Genomic DNA, 16,829 nt, shown 5'->3' with positions numbered 1-16,829 from the left:
ACCGAAATAGTTAAAAACTAAGCCCAAAGGGAAACTTCAAACAACCATTTTTATTCAGTTATTGAAGTAATGTAGAAAAAGTGAAGCATTACAATGTAAATGGTATTTTTGAACATGTATTGCTTTACACTGGGTAGGTCTATGAAGGCACTTAGAAGAACAAACAGGCATGAATTGTCAATTCTAGCATATTCTTCTAATATAAATACTAAAAGACATGCATCGAGGCAGTGGTGAAAATACAGAATTGTCTTCTGGAAAAAACTTTAATGCCTTTGCTGTTTCATGTAACTGTTCTGCACACTTTCGGAGCACGCACAGTCTCTGTCTTCAGGGCTATATGTTACTTAGACCCAGCAAGATACTGCATCCAGAGCTGCCGTAGGCACTTATTTTTGCATGAAAGGACCTGGTGGTCAGATTGTCAAAACTATGAAAAATTAATCCATTCTTCTTCCAAGAAAATAAACCATTTGAATAAGAAAGCTACACTTCAAATTTGCTTGTATAAGCAGGAGTTAGACTAATGGCCTAAGATTCACAGGACCATTTGGGGGTCTTTTGGTAATATATCAATGTTTTTCACTTTTAAAAAAAATACAGTAGTAAAGACTTGAGGTATAACTTGAAAAAATACTTGATGATCTTTTGCAGGAACGTAGGTTGCTTCATTGGCCTTGGTTAAGGGTCTCCCCCCTTAGTTGTATGCAGTGACAGTTCTCTGGGTCTGAAGTTCTTTTGGGTGCAAAGATTGTTTCTTGAAATAGCAGTTACTATTTCCTTGCTGCAGAGAGAAATGGATATCTTTAGTGTGTCAAGCATGTAACTGCTGTCAGACAATACCAAGGGGATGGGTTTTGTTGTGTTTTACCTCCGGGGCAGTAGGGATAAACTGCAGTTATTCCATAGAGATGTGATCGCTGCTCTGGAAGATACTCATCGGTAAAGGAGCCGGTTTCTTTATCGATAGCTATCACACCATCCCTGGTGATAAAAGGGGTAGAAGTGCTTTATTCATCTATGGAACTCAGGGGTTTTTTTTTTTTCCCATCTACATGTATTTAAGAACAGAGGCAGCTAAAAAAATTGGTCTGAACACCTGCAGAACAAGTGGAAAGAAATTTGCCCCATAAAAATCTACATTCAGCGCATTCGGTGCATGTCACAGAGACAGCCTTCCAAGGAGAGATTATCTCCCGGAGAGTCTCTTCCAAGCGTGGCAAGCACTTAAGTGTTTCTTGTAATCTGCTAAGATTTGATTGAAGTTTTGAGAGCTTCCAGCTGGAGTGGGAATAGAGGCGAGTCCCTGATGCCGAGGGCCTTGGGTGGCGGGGCAGAGGGAATGGCAGGACAGAATATTTTCTTTGATTTAATCTAGATTCAGAAACTTGTGCCAAGTTTTTTTAAATTAAAAAACCCAACCAAACCCAACCACTATTTCTGTCCCTCCCAGGGGAAGCTGAGGTTGTTTCTAAACAACTGTTCTGCGCTGAGGTTTACAAGCGGGTGTTGCTGACCGCGGCACTGCAGGAGACCCGAGAGCGTGCTCTGGTGAGGTGCCGGGATGCGGGAGCAGGCTGGGGACAGCGTTTGGTTTTCCCCCTCTGGCTCAAAGCCCCTCCGAGCTGCTCGCTAGCATGACTCGGGTAGGGAGCGGTGGAGGCTGGTTCACTGCCGCTTAGGGGAGCGGGGCCCTAGGAACTACCGGCTCAGCGTTCCCAGCCACGGGAGGGAGTGGCATTTCTTTTCTTACCGTCTCCAGTCCGTGTGGTAGAAGTGGTTGGCATAACTGATGATGCTGAAGGGGTAGTTGAGGTTGTTCTGTATGACGCGCCGGCCCGCGCCGTCTGGGAATGTGCACTCCAGGTGCTTCGTTCCTTGTCAAACACAAGACAGTTAACAGGCCACAAAAAAACCCCACCAAATATGTTCTTTGTATTCACTGACTTTTGAAACAGCTTCTCAGCATAAGGATGTAGAAGCAACTCATGCTGTGAGTCCCCCAGCCCTGTCACACCAAGTCCTTTGGGGCAGGACAGTGAAAGGGGGCAGAGAAGCCCACAGGTAGCAATGGGTTAAAGACATATATAGCTGGTTTTCCTCCCGAGGCATAGTGTGATGTACTCTGATCCATCCTTGGTGAAATTACCTGCGTCTGCCCAACAGAGCAGCTTGGAGAAGGGGTCGAACGTCAGGCCGTTGGGCAAGCCGATGTCCTTGTTCACCAGGACCCTCCTGTTGGCTCCATTGACAGTGGAAGTTTCAATTTTGGGTGCTTCACGATTCCAGTCCGTCCAGTAAAGGTTGCTTGGGAAATAATTATATATTGAAAAAACAGGACACACAACAGTAAGGAGTGGTAGGAGCTTATCAGCTTACTCTTCATTACTGGTTCTTGTCAGGAGAGAGACCTGGTTTTCCCCTTAACAGTGCCTGAAATAAATCTTTATTTGACTTGGAAAAAAAAAATCTCTAAAAGAAAACCAGAATGATGTCAAACGTGTTTACAACCCAAACTGTAGCTCCTAGATGAGGGCCAGTCTTAGGAGTAGCACATTTTGTATTGCAACAGCACCCTAGAGGCACAGCTTGTGTTTTCAAACGCCAGGCGTGTTTCAAAGCTTTTAAAAATAATGTACATCCTGACACTGAAACAGCAGTTTAGCCAAATCCTGAATTATTAAATAAAAGAAGTGGTGGGGAACAGAGCCAGTCCCTCCTACAGGGTGTGCAATGTAGGAGAGCTGCTCCCAGGGTCAGGATGGGGCCGTGGCACCACCGCTTGTGTCCGACTCTTGCACCTTTCAAACCCCTGTGTGCAAATCCCTTCAGCACTGCTGCTGCTCACCCTCGGACGGGGTCCACCGCAATGGCCCGGGGGTTGACAAGCTCCGTGTCGAAGAGCACCCGCCGCTCAGAGCCATCCAGCCGGGCTCTCTCAATCTTATCCAGGCCGCTGTCGGTCCAGAACATGGCTCTGCGCAGGTGGTCCACCGCTAGCCCCTCGGGGCTGATGAGCCCTGCCAGAAGGATGGACATGGTCAGCGGCTTGGGGACATGCTGCTCCTGGAGCTGTCACGGTGCCCCGACCCGCCTGGCCCACAGCCAAGGGACGTGAGTGTGGAGGACCCCAAAACAGGACAGCCCCAGAGCTGCCATGGGCACGAACTGGTGTGGACCTGCTGATGTGGCTTCGGGCAGATGTCACTGGTGATGGGAGCACACCTGAGTTGATAATGGTCTCCGGCTCAGCGCCTGGCTCCAGACTCGCTCGGCTTATGGTCCGGCCGGCCACATCGGTCCAATAGATTGTCTTCTCTCGGCAGTCATAGTCGATCCCCACCACGATGGAGCCCTGCCAGGATTGGGAGAAGGACACAGGGTGAAATCCTGCCTGGGCCTCGGCCAGGAGGTTTGACGAGCACCCTTATCGTGCCAGCTGGCATTGGGAGCTGCCCAGGGCACTCTGCGAGGTGCAGCAATGGGGAACAATGATCAAATCCCTTTTCTCTGGCAAAACCCAACACTGATGGGCTACTGCACACCCGCAGCTGAATCCTGCAGCAGAGGCTTTTGGGCCAGCTGGCACAGGCACACACCCACGTCCAGATGGCTTTGAAACCCTTCGGCTCAAGGAGAGACTGCTCCAACAGCGAAGCCGGCCCGAGGAATGACCTTCAGGATGGGGAAAGGGAATATTTGGCAAGGTGTTTCAGTTCCCCGGGGTGCAGGGAGGGTCGTGGCCCAGCTTTTAGCATTCCTCTCCCTTAGTCTGGCCTGGCTGGAGATGCACATGGCCACGCTGCAAGAGGAGTCCGAGGAAGGGAAAAGGCAAGTTTGCAGTAGAGATGCGCAAGTTGGTAGCCCAGGGCCCATGACCAATGGCCAGGGGAGCTCAGGGAGCGCTCGTGTCCTTCCGTTTGCCCGCTGTGCCCTGCCTCTCTGCTGGGGGACGGCGGGAGGAAGAGGTGAGCACACTCCTCCTCCGGCTCAGTGCCAAGGCAGCTGCCACAGCCAACGTCCTCACAAACCAACATCAACCTTCAAGAGGTGACGCCCTCAAACCATCACAGCTCAGACATGATGGTCCAGGGAGATGTGAAACACAGAACCGCAGCACCAGCCCGTCCCTAACTCCCTCTGGGGGTCCTGCGCCCCGACCCTGGTGCTGGAGATACTGTACATGCAGGGACAGCAGGGTCTTCGCCGCCTCCTTCTGCAGCCGCGTGCCGTTGAGCGGGAGGTAGCCGATCTGCTGGCCCTGAGCGTAGAGCAGAAAGGTCCCCGTGGATGGTGGGGACACGTCAGGCCGGGGCGAGGGCCGGATGCTGGGCGGTGCGACGCTGGGGAGACCTGGCACATAAACAGGGCGGGGGACACAGAGAGATGGCTCGGGGAGCATCGGTCCCCCGGCTCCACACCTGAGCAGGGTGCAGTGCCGGGCGCCCATGCTGTGCTAGATGGGAGGGGGGCGTCACGTCATGCTTGGGGTGCTGAGCTCTTACATGGCGGGGTGCTGCCAGGCTCTGAGCGCGTGCCCTGGATCTCCCTGCCGCTCTCGTCCACACACCAGCAGTACCCGCTGTCCCCGTGGCACTGCAGCGGGGTGAAGTCGCCCGCCGCGTCGCACTGCGGCACGTACTGGTCGGGGCGAGGGCTGCCCCCGTAGTGCTCCAGCAGGCTCTGCCGCCAGCGCTCGCACATGGTGCGGGGCCGCTCCGTGGGCACTGGCATGGGGAGGGTGACAATCATATGCAGGAACAGGGGGCTCAGGGCTTTCCTGGGGCCCTGGGTCCCCCCCATCCTTGTTGGGTGCCCCTCCATGCTAAGGATGCTGGGGTGCTGCAGAGGGGACAGCACCCCCAGCTCTGCCGGGAACTGACCTGGGCCCCCGCAGCGAGGCGGCGTGCTGCCCGGCGCCGTCCGCGTGCCGGCGATCTCCTGCCCCGCAGCGTCCACGCACCAGCAGTACCCGGTGCTGCCGTGGCACTGCAGGGGCCGGTACCGACCCTCCTCATCGCACTGTGGCACGTGCCCGTCGCCCACGGGCGAGGGTCCGGGTGGCACCTCCCGTGGGTACAGCCGCTCGTGTTCGCAAGGGGTCAGCTGCCGGACGGGCTCTGCTGGCAGCAAATGCCCCCACCCCGGGCTCAGGGGGGGCCAAGCAGCACCCCTGGACCCACTTGGCACCCAGGTTTGGCCCCACTTCACCCAGGGCTGCCAGTGCTGGGGCGGAAGTGCTCCAGCCATGTGGGATGGGCAGGGACAGGCAGGGCTCTGCCTGCTCCAGCACCTTCTCAACACCCTCTGCCACCCAGCACAACCAGTGCAGCCAGCCAGGGCATCTCCTGCGCCACGGTGCTGGGAGATGCTTCGCCCCAACAGCTGGGTGCCTGCCGATCCCACCGGGATGCCAACGCGATGCCGAAGGACCTGACCCGCCTCCCCTCGCCCCCTCGAGCGCTGCAGGGCAGCACTGACCTGGGTTCCCGCAGCGAGGCGGCGTGCTGCCCGGCGCCGTCCGCGTGCCGGCGATCTCCTGCCCCGCGGCATCCACGCACCAGCAGTACCCGGTGCTGCCGTGGCACTGCAGGGGCCGGTACCGACCCTCTTCGTCGCACTGCGGCATGTGCCCGTCGCCCACGGGCGAGGGTCCGGATGGCACCGCCCGTGGGTACAGCCGCTCGTGCTGGCAGGGCGTCAGTCGCTGCGTGCTCCCTTCCGCTGCCAGGAGAGCCAAAGCAACAGCAGAGTGAGGACGGGGAAGCCGCCCCTGGGCAGAGCCGGTGCAGCAGTGAGCCGGGCAACCTTACCGTGCGCGCACTGGAAGCCATCGCCCTCATAGCCGGGCTGGCACCGGCAGGAGAAGGAGCCCGGCGTGTTGTAGCAGGTGGCGGCTGGGTGACACGGGTTTTCGGCACACTCATCCACATCTGCGCAGGAGGAGGATGGGGATCAGCCAGGGCAGGGCACCCCGGTGGCACCCTGCGGTCCCTCCCGCGCCCCCGTACCGGAGCAGTGGATGCCATCACCGGCATACCCGGGGAGGCACTCGCAGGCTGAGTGGCCTCCGGCGCGGGGCAGGCAACGTGCCCGGTCCCCCGGTGCACAGGGGTGGCTCCCGTCCTCGCAGGGGTTGCTCGCCGGCGCCAGTGCTGCAGAGACAGGGGGGTGAGGGGGTTGCCGGAGCGAGCCCCGTGGGGCACAGGGGTCAAGGGGACCCCCAACTGTGGGGCCGGCACTTACGCACACACGCCTGCCCATCCTCCGCTGGCCGGTACCCACTGCGGCACTCGCACCGGTAGCTACCCGGCACGTTCAGGCAGACGGTGAAGGGGCCGCACTGGCTCAGGCCCTCTGCGCACTCGTCCACATCTAGAGGAAGGGAGAGACACCAGCCGTCCCGGCGGTGGTGGGACGTTTTTGGGGTCTGGCTGCTCCTGGCCTGGGAGAAACATCCTGCCCCAGGCTGCCTGCCCCACGTCTGCTGCTTCCTCTGTCCCTGCAATGCTCCTGGATTGCTTCCCCAGCCGCCCCCCCAGCTCCCTGCCTCAGTTTCCCCCCCCCATGATCCACCCAAATCCTTGGTGCAGCTCCAGGAGCTCTCGAGACCACGCGTGCTGCGATGCTGTGGCATGTCCCAGCACCCCAAATGGCTGTGGCCACCCTGGTGCCCCACGGGGTCGGGGTGCACCAGCCCCACCCCACACCCACTCAAAGCCCCCACTGACCTCGACAGCCCCATCCGTCTCTGCGGTACCCGGCCGCGCACTCGCACGTGTACTCCATCCCCGTGCCGGGCTGGCAGCGCGCCGTCGCCTCGCACGCATGCGTGCCGTCGTGGCACGGGTTCACCGGGGGATTCTCGGCATCGTCTGCAGGGCAAGGGGGGGGGGCATCACCCTTGTCCCATGCAGGGACCCGTGGCTGTGCCACCCAGTGCCACCCCTGCTGTGGCCCCCGCCATGCCAGGAGCCCTTCAGCTCAACTGCTTGGAAAATAACCCCTCTCTTTTGGCTGTTTTTGGGCAAATCGAGCACACTGCCACTTTGGGAGTGGGCAGGAGACTGCAGCATCCCCCAGTGAGGGCTGGCACCCTGGGGTGGGCACCCCAGCGTGGGTGCTGGAGCTCACCTCGTGCCGAGCCGACGCGGGCGGCGAGGGCGTAGCGCAGGACGTGCTCCTGGCCGTCGTAGAGGGCGAAGGCGCGCGCCACGCTGAGCTGCTGCTGGGCGGGCAGGCGGGCGTACGGGCAGCCGGCGAAGGTGACGTTCTGGCGCAGGCGGTAGGACAAGGTCTGGTTGGCGGTCCCCGCGACCAGGACATACTCCCGCTGAGCAGAGGATGTCACGGCTGTCAGACAGCAAGAAAATGCCCCGCCAGGATGGGGGAGAAGCGGCTTCAGCATCGATGTCTCTTGGATGTTGGGGACGGGGTGGTTTTGGGCTGCTCCGAGCTGGACATGCATGGATGGCGTGCGAGAAACCAACCCCAGGGCTGAGCACGGCTCCTACCTGAGCTGGAGTAGTGGTAGAGCTCCTTGTAGGGAGCGATGTGGACGGTGACGTTCTCCGGGAGAAATGGCACCTGGCCCTGGATGTGTGTCTTAAGGCTTAAGTAATTGTCCGGCCCCAGGCCCTCGGCCGTCTGAGTGACATGGACAGTCTCCTCTCCAGGGTAGAAGGTCACCTCCAGGCTCTGGGTGAATTCGGCACCTGGGCAGGAAAAGGGAATGGGTGGCATTCGGTTGTAGGATTTTGAGGAATACATCCCCAAAGCACCCTTCCCCACTCCTCCGGCACACCCACGAGGGCACGCAGAGGGAGGTGACAGCCAGCTGAACCTGGGGAGGCGACCGGACGAGCCATGGAGCTGCCCTGAACCCCCACCCGCACCCCTCATCACCTACCCCCCAGCCACACGTCACCCCACCAGGAGCCGTGTCCCTCAAAGAACAGGGCTGGGGTGCATCCCGGGTCCCCGCTCACCGGTGATGCTGAAACCGTTCTCGGAGCCAGGCTCCTCCAGGGCGAAGAGCCAGGCGAAGAGCCCGCCGATGGGCAGGAGGGGCAGGAGGGCACGGGCGGCGGGCTGGGGCACCCCGCTGATGGCCGTGTAGGCTCGGCCGTCGCTGCCCACGATGTAGGCGTGCAGGTCGACGTCCTGGAAGCGGACGGACGCCCGTCCCACCGTCAGGCTCCCGCTCACCTTCCCGTTGAGGCGATGCACGGCCCCTGGGCGGGGAGACGGGCACCCCTGGCAGCGGCCGCCCAGGCACGGGGTGCCCGTCCCCGCCGCCCGCCCCACGTACCTTCGGGCAGGCACTGCCGCCCGTTGCCGTAGTAGGTGGCCCGGCAGTGGCAGCAGACGCCGGTGGCGTAGTCGGTGCAGAAGGCGTGCGGGGAGCAGCGCCCGTGGTGCCGGGCACACGTCTCCTTGCTGGCCGCGCTGTAGGTGAACACTGGGGCCAAGGGGAAAGGGTTGGGGACACGGTGACAAAGCCACCCCTCCTGGGTGCCCTCCCCAGTCCCAAAAACGCCGTCAGGAGACAGGACAGCCGGCAGCCGTGCTTCCCAAGAAAGCCGCCTGGGAGGCCGAGGGTTTCAAACCTGTTGCCTGATTTCAGGCAGATCTGACAGAGGGCGAGAGATCGAGTTCCCGCATATTTTTGGGAGACGGCCGGCCAGGAACGGGGCTTTGCTCCCCCCGGGCACGTGCCCCGGCGGCTCCCCAGCCAGCTCGGCGGCAGGGCCAGCCCCAAGCTTCCCTCTTTGCAACGTGGGGCCGAGCAGCAGCGAAGCCGGCGGGCAGGGCCGTACGGCTCCAGCAGCCCCGCGGCGGCAGGACTTGGCTGGGAGGAGAGGAGCTGGAAGGGCAGCAGCTTCGCAGGAGCGATGCCAGCCCACACTAGCTCCAGCCCCGGCTGCTCGGGAAGAGATGAGCTCGCAACGAAGAGGCCTTTTTTAGGGAGTCACCCACCACGAGACGTCCCCGTTTGCTCATCGGAAGGGCTGCAGCCACTCACCGTCGGGGTTAAAATGCACGTCTTCCTCCACGCCAACGCCGTGATGCCCGGAGCTGTAGGAAGAGGGGTTGGGGGAGTAGCTCTGCCGGGCGCCACCGTCCCCATCGGGGTGAAGCCGGCGGCTCCGCTCCTGCCCCGGGGACGCGGGCAGCCCCTCGGGGACGATGCCCAGCAGCGCCGGGGCGTGGGGTCTGTGATTGGGATGCGGTGATGTGGCCTCCGAGCTGTGCCACGCCGGCAGCTCCGTGGACACGTGGTCGGCATGGCTGTAGAGCACACGGGTGTAGTCGGCGTTGCCGGGGACGTGGGGTTCGGGGCTCTGCGGCACGCCGGGGCCGGCTCCCCCCCCGCCCCCCGGCTCCACGTGCTCCAGGGGGGCCGCGCTGCCCACGTGGAAGACCCACACGCCGGGCACCCCCGCGTTGCTCCCCCTGCAAGACAGCGGCACACACGCACGTCCATCACAGCTGCGGTGGGAAACCCACCCCGAAGGCACCGGCCCCACCCCCAGGACCCCAAATGCAGCTCCCAAAAAGCTCCCGTGCACGTGGAGCTGAGCGCCCCGACGCAGCCCATCACCCCCCCAGCTCACTTTCCTCTTTCTTCCAGCCTTTAAAAGATGCCGGAGGCTGGGAGAAGGTGACGCTGCTCCCCCTGCCCACCCCGCACGGCCCCCCCCGGCACCACGCACCGCTCCAGCTGCCTCAGAGCCTGCTCGCTGCTGGCCAGGCTGTGGAAGAGCCCGTCCCTCTTCGGGTCATCGCCGTCCCCCCGGCTGAAGCCCACCCTAGCCGGCAGCTCCAGCTGGACGTTGTAGGACTCCTTGGGCCGCGTCCCCAGGAACTGGAGGCCACCGTCGGGGTAGAGGAAGATGGCGTAGGTGTCCGCATCGTCGTAGGCTATGACCGCCTGGAAGGTGTTGAGCTGCCGAGGGGAGAGCAGGACAGACGGACGTCACGGGGGGCAGAACCCCAGAGGAGGACCGAGATGGGGAAGGGGACAAGGGGCACAAGAGCCACCTCCCCGCGCACTGCAGAAGAGCCCTCCATCGGCCTGCAGACACCTCCTGGGGAAGAGCAGGAGCAGGGGCCACTCGTGCGTGGCCAAACCCTGGTGCAACGTGCTGGGAAGATGCTCAGCATCCTCCATGGGAGCCCGAGACAGAGCCAGGCCACTCGCTGCCTCAGAGCAGGGGCGTCCCCTGGAGCTGCCACCATGCCCAGGAGCGTCCCTGCCGACGTAACCCACGCACCGGGTTGGCACGCTGCAGCCCCTTGCTCCCATCCCCCTCCTGTCCTGCCCCGACACCAGCAGCCCCCCTCCATCCCATCAGTACCAGAGCAAAACCTGCACCCCCCCCACCCCCACGCTTCCCCCGGAGAACAATTTTAGCTTCGTTTCCTCAGGAAAAAACATGCACGTGCTCCCGCCTTCCCCACGCCCATACGTCCCGCTATAGGCACGCTGGCTGCCTGCCGTGCCAGCCCTGCGAGCCGTGGGGCTGCGCCAGGGAGCAGGACTGCAGCAATAACCCACGGATGGGCAGGCGGCGGAGCAAGCACAACCCTTATGAGCCACCGGAGAATCCACATACACCACGGTCGCCCTGAATGAGGAGAAACCACCGCACGGAGCCTTTAGGGCAAGCCCCCACCCCGCAGAGGTGCTGCTCTGCACATAAATAAATATAAGCACGCGGGAGCAGCCCTTCCCCAGGAGCTGCCGGCAGCAGCAAGGAGGGAACGGCACCCAAGAGAAGGAAAAATTATTAAACTCTGGCTTTCACCCCCAAAACAGCAGGCAGGAGGGGTGGGGGCTCCCCCCACGCAGCCCCCCCCCCCCACCCCAGCCCAGCCCTGCCTGCCCCCGCAGTGCCAGCCCCAATTTTGGGGTGAAGGGCCCCCGGGGCATCGCAGGGTTTCCCGGCGGCCCTGCGGGATATAAAGAGCCTTGTTGTGCGCGTTGCACACTCGGGCATTCAGAGACCCTGTGCAAAGGCGGCCAAAAAGATGGGGGGGGGGGATAAACCCCCCCTCGGGGCCAGATTCCTCCCCCACGCAGTCAAATTGTGGTGGCAGCTGCAGGACTCATTTTGCCTTGCGGTGGGCGGCAAGGGGGGGACCCAGTGGGTGACACGGTGGCATCGCGGGACACAGGGCAGAGTGAGGGGGGGGGCAGCCCCCGGCTCGTGGCCGGCTGCTCCCGGCAAAGAGCCGCAAAGGGCAAATTCCAGCTAAAAGGGCAATTTTTGCTCCCGCAGAAGCAGGGTCAGCTCTCGCCCCGCTCCGCAGCCCTGGGAAGTGTCACTGCAGGGACGAGGAGCGTGTCCCCAAGGAGCTGGGGGGCAGGACCCCCGAGGCAGGGGACCGGGGTGCCTCTAACCCCCCCACCTTAACCCAGGTTTCTGCTTTTGAAGCTCAAAAAGGACAAGCCAGGACTTTCCGAAAGCAGGAGGCAAAGGCTTCGAGGTCAATCCTGGTTCTGCGCAGCGGGAGGGCAGCGTTTCAATAAATGGCATATTTGGTAAGAAAACGGTGGTGTTCGGGGAGATTTTTAGCAGTTTTGGCTAAGGGGGAGTTCAGCAAAGCACAGGCACAAGCTGCATTTCAGTGCGTCTTGAACGAAGCTTTCCCTGGAGCTGCTCGTTTCCAAGCAAGACCGGTTTCATTTTAAAACCTGATCCAACTGCTCAGAGAGGAAAAAAAAACAATTGGGAAGAGAAGAGGAGAATGCATTTTTGATGGCTGCGAGGTCGCTGCGAGGCCCCTGATGGCATCTCTTCAGCTGCTTTCCCAAGTTTTAAATTAGAGGAAAAAATGTTGTTTCCTTCCAAACCTCGGTTTCTTCCCCTGCTTGGCTTCCCTCTCAGCAACCCGCTACCAAAGGGCCCCGGAGCGGGGGGATGGCCGGCGGAGATGGCTCCTGGTGGCCCCTAGGGGCCCCGTGGCTGGTGATGGGCTTTGGGTTCAGCCCACCCCACCGCGGTGAAAGCCCGTCGCCCGTTGCCCGGCTCTGGGTATTCATCACGAGAGCTCTCCTCCTGCGGCTCGTCATATTCAGCCCATTTCAAGAAGCCCGTCCTGCCGGCAGAGCGTCACTGTCACTTCCTCGGCACGTCATCAGCCGAATGTGATGGCTCAGCAGCGGATCCAGCGTTTTCGGGGAAAGGCAGCGCTGTAGGTCCACTGGCATGCACCCACGCAGGAGCCTTATCAGCCCGTGGGTGGAGAGCTCAGGTCACCTGCCCGACCCGGCGGACCACCTACGAGCTTGTTTTTCAGACACAAAATCAACCCACAGTGGAAAATCAATCCTCGCCGGCAGCGTTAATCAGCGTGCGGGCAGAAGGAAGGACCAGCCCCAAGCCACCGGCAAAAAGTCAGGAGCACGATGGGTGACCTGGGCCACGGCTTCCCCTGGCTGCCCCTGGCCCAACTCTGCCCTGCAAATCCAGAGCCACCGGCACTGTAAAGCTTTGCCTGAAAAGCGGGGAAGACCCTAAGCACCTCCAACCATGGAGTTGAAGGCAACCTCTAAACCTCTTCTGCTCATCAGCAAAGCCAACAGACCCACCAACGCCGCAGCTCTGAGCAGAGAGGAGAAGCTCCACGTCTCCCCCGGTGCTCATCCAAGGCTGGACCCACCATCCAGCTGCCCAGAAGGAAGAGACTGAGCGGTTTGGGTGCTACACAAGGAAGACTCATCCTCCCATGACACACGTAGGATGGGCATCCAACTTCAGCCCATCGGCCTCACCTTCTTGGAGGGCTCGGTGTCCTGCGAGAACTCCTGGTAGGCACCCACGTCCTCCCAGGTGGCGACGAACACATTGGTGGGCACGAAGGAGCCGGCGGTGTGGGGGAACCCAGCCTGGATGTAGCCCACAGCTTGGTCCAGCACGTCCGGAGAGTCATCTTGCCGGTAGTGGATGTTCCCTCTGTCACCGGAGGTGTCAAGGTCGGCCAGAAAGGGAGCGATGACAGGGAAGTCTGTGGGGAAATCGTCATCCACGTACTGGGTCTCCCTGGGGAAATCCTGGGTGGAGATGACCCCGTTGGTCCCCACCTGCAGGGAGAGCGGCGCAGGGTGCTCAGAAGCTGCAGAGGTGACTCTGCCACCGGTGTGTCCCCCCTCCGTGTCCTTCCCCTCCCCGCTGGAGTGGGGCACAGCGCTGAGAGCCCTGAGACCGCATGGCCCCATCTGGCCAGGGAGAAAACAAAAGACCTCGGGCTTCTCCATCCCCCAGAGAGCTGCAGCTCAGGGGCCGCCCCAGCTGCAGCCGCTGCTGGCGGGGGAACAGCTGCAAAGGAGAAAGCTCTCTTGTTCCTCTGCAGCCGGAGACACCGGGCCGGAGACGGCGGGAGCGGGGCGGAGGGGGAGAAGGGATGGAGGAAAGGGATGGATGGCGAAAAGACACGTGCGGTGATGCAGGGGTGGAGGCAGCCAAGGCACCTGTGGAGGGGCAGGGGTGGGGAGAAGGAGTAAGGGGAGATGGGTGTCAAGAGGAATGGCTGGGGAGGGGGGAGGGAAGGATGGAGGGGTGAAAAGATAGAGGGAGAGAGGGACGGTGGGACAGAGGGATGGAGAGGAGGAGGGTGGGAAGATGGAGAGCCAGGGAGGGATGGAAGGAGGGAGGGACAGAAGGATGGAGAGAGGGGTAGAAGGGTGGAGGGATGGAAGGAGGGAAGGATGGGAAGATGGAGGGAGGTGATGGAGAGGAGGCAGTGGGGCTGGCTGGAAGGGAGAGCGGCGGCAGGCTGGGGGGAAGGAGGGCAGGGCAGGGCAGGGCAGGGCAGGAGGGCCGGGGCCAGCCGGGACTCACGTAGAGGCGGCGGGCGGTGCGGCCGTAGAGGCGCAGGGCGCGGCGGAGCGGCACCCCGGGCGAGCTCTCGTCGTCGCCGGGCCGCAGCCGGGCATCGCCGCGGGCCGGGCCGTGCGGCAGCAGCCCCCGGCGGGGCAGGGCTGCCCCCACCGCCAGCACCGCCGCCAGCACCGCCGCCACCGCCCGCATCCCGCCGCCGCCAGCCCACGGGGATCCCCCCCCCTCCCACCCCGCCTCGACGGCGCCGACCGGAACCCGACGGGGCGAACCGGAGCGGAACGGCGGAGCGGAGCGGAGGAGCGGAGCGGACCCGACGGGACGGCCCCGACCCGACGGAGGGAACCGGAGCCGGCGGGGCGGGACGGGGCGCGGCCGCGCCGCCATTGGATCCCCCGGCCCCGGTCCCGACCAATAGGGTCTTACCCCAAATTCCGCCGCGGGCTGCAACCCCCCCCCCCCCCCGCCCCGTTTCCTCCCCCCCCCACCCCCCCCGGGCTGGGTACCACGGTGGCATCCCGGGGGGCCGCGGCCTCGCCGCTGCTGCGGGGGGAGGGAGCGGGGGATCCCCCTTCGTGCCCCGCCGCTCCCCGGGACCCTGCCCACCCCCCCCAGCCCCCCCCCCCGCTGCAACGCCCCCGGAACCGGGCCCGCAGCCAGCCGGGGTCGGGGCCGGGGCCGGGGCGTGGGCGAGAGGCCCCGGCCGCTCCCCTCTGGCTCCCCCCGGATCCCCCTCCCTTGAGCCGGGCGGGAACGTGACTCCTTATCCACGGGGGACCGGGGAGCGTTGGGGGGGGTGGAAAGCTGGAACAGCCGCCCGACCAAAATATGTCGTGCAGCTCAACTGGCAAGTTGTCAGCGAGCGGAGCTGGCCGCACCGCGGGCTCCCCACGCACGATGGCCCGGGGGCGAGGTCACCGCTGTTTATCCTTTCTCAGACCCATCTTCCGCCATCTCCGCCCAGAGAGGTCTGGAGGGGTGACCGCTTCGAGGATGGGCAGCTGGGACAGGGGGGTGTCCCTGGCTTTGATTTGGGGTGGGGGCACCCGCAGCGGTGGAGGAAAGGACACCCCCAAATCCAGGCAGCCGGATTCACTGAATGCTCCTGGAAATCCAGGCTGGGAGCAGCCAAAAGCTCTGCTCCATCTTCTTGGAGCGCTTCCCTGGCCCCAGGCCAGCGTTAGTATCGCATCTGTCCCAGAACGTATACATGCCTGAGGAATGCCAGATAACAAGGAGAGAAGTGTCAAACCCCGTAGGCTGGCGAGAGAAATAAATCGGGGACGCATTCGTGGCATTCCCGGTAGGAATCCTCACAGGGGAAGTGGCTGGACGCCCTCTGCTCCATCCCTGTTGCAGTGATGGGGATTTGTCACCGTGGCCCCTGTCCCCTCCATCCCAGGCAGCGTGCAATCCGATGCGGCCCAGGCATCCTGGAAAGCAGCTCCCACCCGTGCCGGGGCCGAGAACGAGCTCGTTTTGGAAGCCCGGCTGACCCGGTGAGCCTGACCGCGGGGGTTGCATCCGGACTGGCTGCCGCCCCCCTCGGCTGCAGTCAGCCGGCCAGCTCCGGCCCTTGGAGTGAGACTCCTCGCCTGGCCACGGAAAACCATTAGGGCTTCAAGCGGGGTTCAGGCCAGCTGGATGCCGTCCGCAGCCTTCGAAGAGTTCTCTGTGCCAAAAAAGTGGCTTTTCTTTGAGCCTCAGGGCTCTCCAGGGAAATCGGGCACCACGAGGGGCTGGCAGCCCCCCTGCCCGGTGAGACCCCAGCAGGGATGTCCCTCCCAGGGTGTCCCTCCCATGGGGAATGGTGGCATTTGGTGGCACCTAGGAGGTGGCGATGGGCAGGAAAGGAGGGAGGACAGCCTTGCTGCCCCGTGGGGCGTTCAGGGGCCATTGAAAATACAAACCCAGCCGTCCCCAGTGGGGTGGAAAAGTTACCGTTATAAAACGTCTTGCTCCTGCAAGGGAAAGATTCAGGGGGGTGATTTGCGAGCTGCTGCGGCTGCTGTCCTGAGACATTTCATTAAGACACTTATCTTCTAATACATATATTTAAAGGGTAAATTAATTTGGGTTTTCAAGGCAGGAGCTGCTAACCCCACAAGGTCCCCACGCCGGGTCCGGCCAGCGCTGCCCCGTGCCCGGGCGAAAGGGGCCCTGTGGGCCCTGAGGACCCTCTGCCACATGGAAGAGCAGAGGCTTTTTACACCATTTTTAAGATGCTAAAAAATGCTTTTTACCACCTCCTCGGCAAAACTGGTACCAGTCGGTTAAAAAAGCAGCAGCTGGGAAGAGCTGGAGGTGTGCTCTGGCCTCGGGAGCGGAGTTCCACTGGCATGGAGCAGCATCAGGAGTAGGATAAGGATTGGGATAGGGATGGAGACAGGGACGAGGATGGGAACAAGGATGAGGATGGGGATATGGATGGGGATGGGGACAGGGATGGGGTCAAGGACGGGGATGGGAACAAGGATGAGGATGGGGACAAGGACAGGGATGGGGCCAGGCTCCGCTCCCTCACACCATGTGCCAGGAAAGGAGATGCCTGCAGGGACTGATCCCTGTAATCACTTCCATGTGCCGCAGCAGAGCCTTGGCTGGGGGGGTTAGTTTTTCTCATAGCTCGGGCATTACAAAAAAAAAAAAAAAAAAAAAAACCAATAGGCATTTACTTGGTGGCGTTTTGTGCAGAAACAGATGTGCTGAAGTTGGAGGAGGTGGAGGATGCTCTGCTGGACCCAGAAGTCCCCCCCACCTCCACAGACACTCTCTAAACGGGGCAAACCAGGACAAACCGCTCTCCGCCCAGCAAACCCCCCATCGTGCTCCTGCCAGATGTTGCTGCCGGGGTGGGGGGCCGCAACCCCCTGTCCTGCTGAAGGCTCGCCTTTGGCCTGGGCTCCCAGCAAGGCGGAGGAAGAGCAGGCAAATCCCTGGCACGGAGGCAGTTTCAGGCAGGAAATCCCGGCAGCCTCTTCCCCA

General features: G+C 61.9%; 1 protein-coding gene across 2 annotated transcripts; it reads right to left on the bottom strand.

The window, feature by feature from the left end:
• Positions 1-30: 30 nt before the first annotated feature.
• NID2 (nidogen 2) lies at positions 31-14,220 on the bottom strand. Of its 2 annotated transcripts, XM_054827086.1 has the most exons (22): positions 13,848-14,220; positions 12,782-13,090; positions 9,717-9,949; positions 9,026-9,456; positions 8,312-8,461; positions 7,989-8,234; positions 7,515-7,715; positions 7,135-7,353; positions 6,732-6,875; positions 6,247-6,375; positions 6,012-6,155; positions 5,814-5,933; positions 5,482-5,724; positions 4,884-5,120; positions 4,506-4,727; positions 4,184-4,353; positions 3,226-3,355; positions 2,849-3,020; positions 2,150-2,307; positions 1,754-1,877; positions 872-984; positions 31-784 (listed from the first exon to the last, which is right to left on the bottom strand). In XM_054827086.1, exons 1-22 carry the CDS (start codon positions 14,034-14,036, stop codon positions 774-776), a joined length of 4,095 nt encoding a protein of 1,364 aa, XP_054683061.1. In that variant the 5' UTR covers positions 14,037-14,220; the 3' UTR covers positions 31-773. The 2 variants fall into 2 exon arrangements, with proteins under 2 accessions (XP_054683061.1, XP_054683062.1); XM_054827087.1 differs by lacking the exon at positions 4,884-5,120.
• Between the last annotated feature and the right edge of the window lie 2,609 nt (positions 14,221-16,829).

The sequence above is a fragment of the Grus americana genome, chromosome 5 (genome assembly GCF_028858705.1).
Source record: "Grus americana isolate bGruAme1 chromosome 5, bGruAme1.mat, whole genome shotgun sequence".
Taxonomy (NCBI): domain Eukaryota; kingdom Metazoa; phylum Chordata; class Aves; order Gruiformes; family Gruidae; genus Grus; species Grus americana.
Note: the sequence above shows the minus strand (reverse complement) of the source record. Positions and strands in the feature narration are given on the sequence as shown.

Excerpts from the sequence above, each read along its gene's own strand:
- NID2 (XM_054827086.1), bottom strand. The coding sequence starts at position 14,036 with ATGCGGGCGGTGGCGGCGGTGCTGGCGGCGGTGCTGGCGGTGGGGGCA. Across the intron at positions 8,462-9,025 it reads CGTGCATTTTAACCCCGACG|TGTTCACCTACAGCGCGGCC; the intron begins GTGAGTGGCTGC and ends CCTTGGCCCCAG. Across the intron at positions 8,235-8,311 it reads GCGGCAGTGCCTGCCCGAAG|GGGCCGTGCATCGCCTCAAC; the intron begins GTACGTGGGGCG and ends CTCCCCGCCCAG.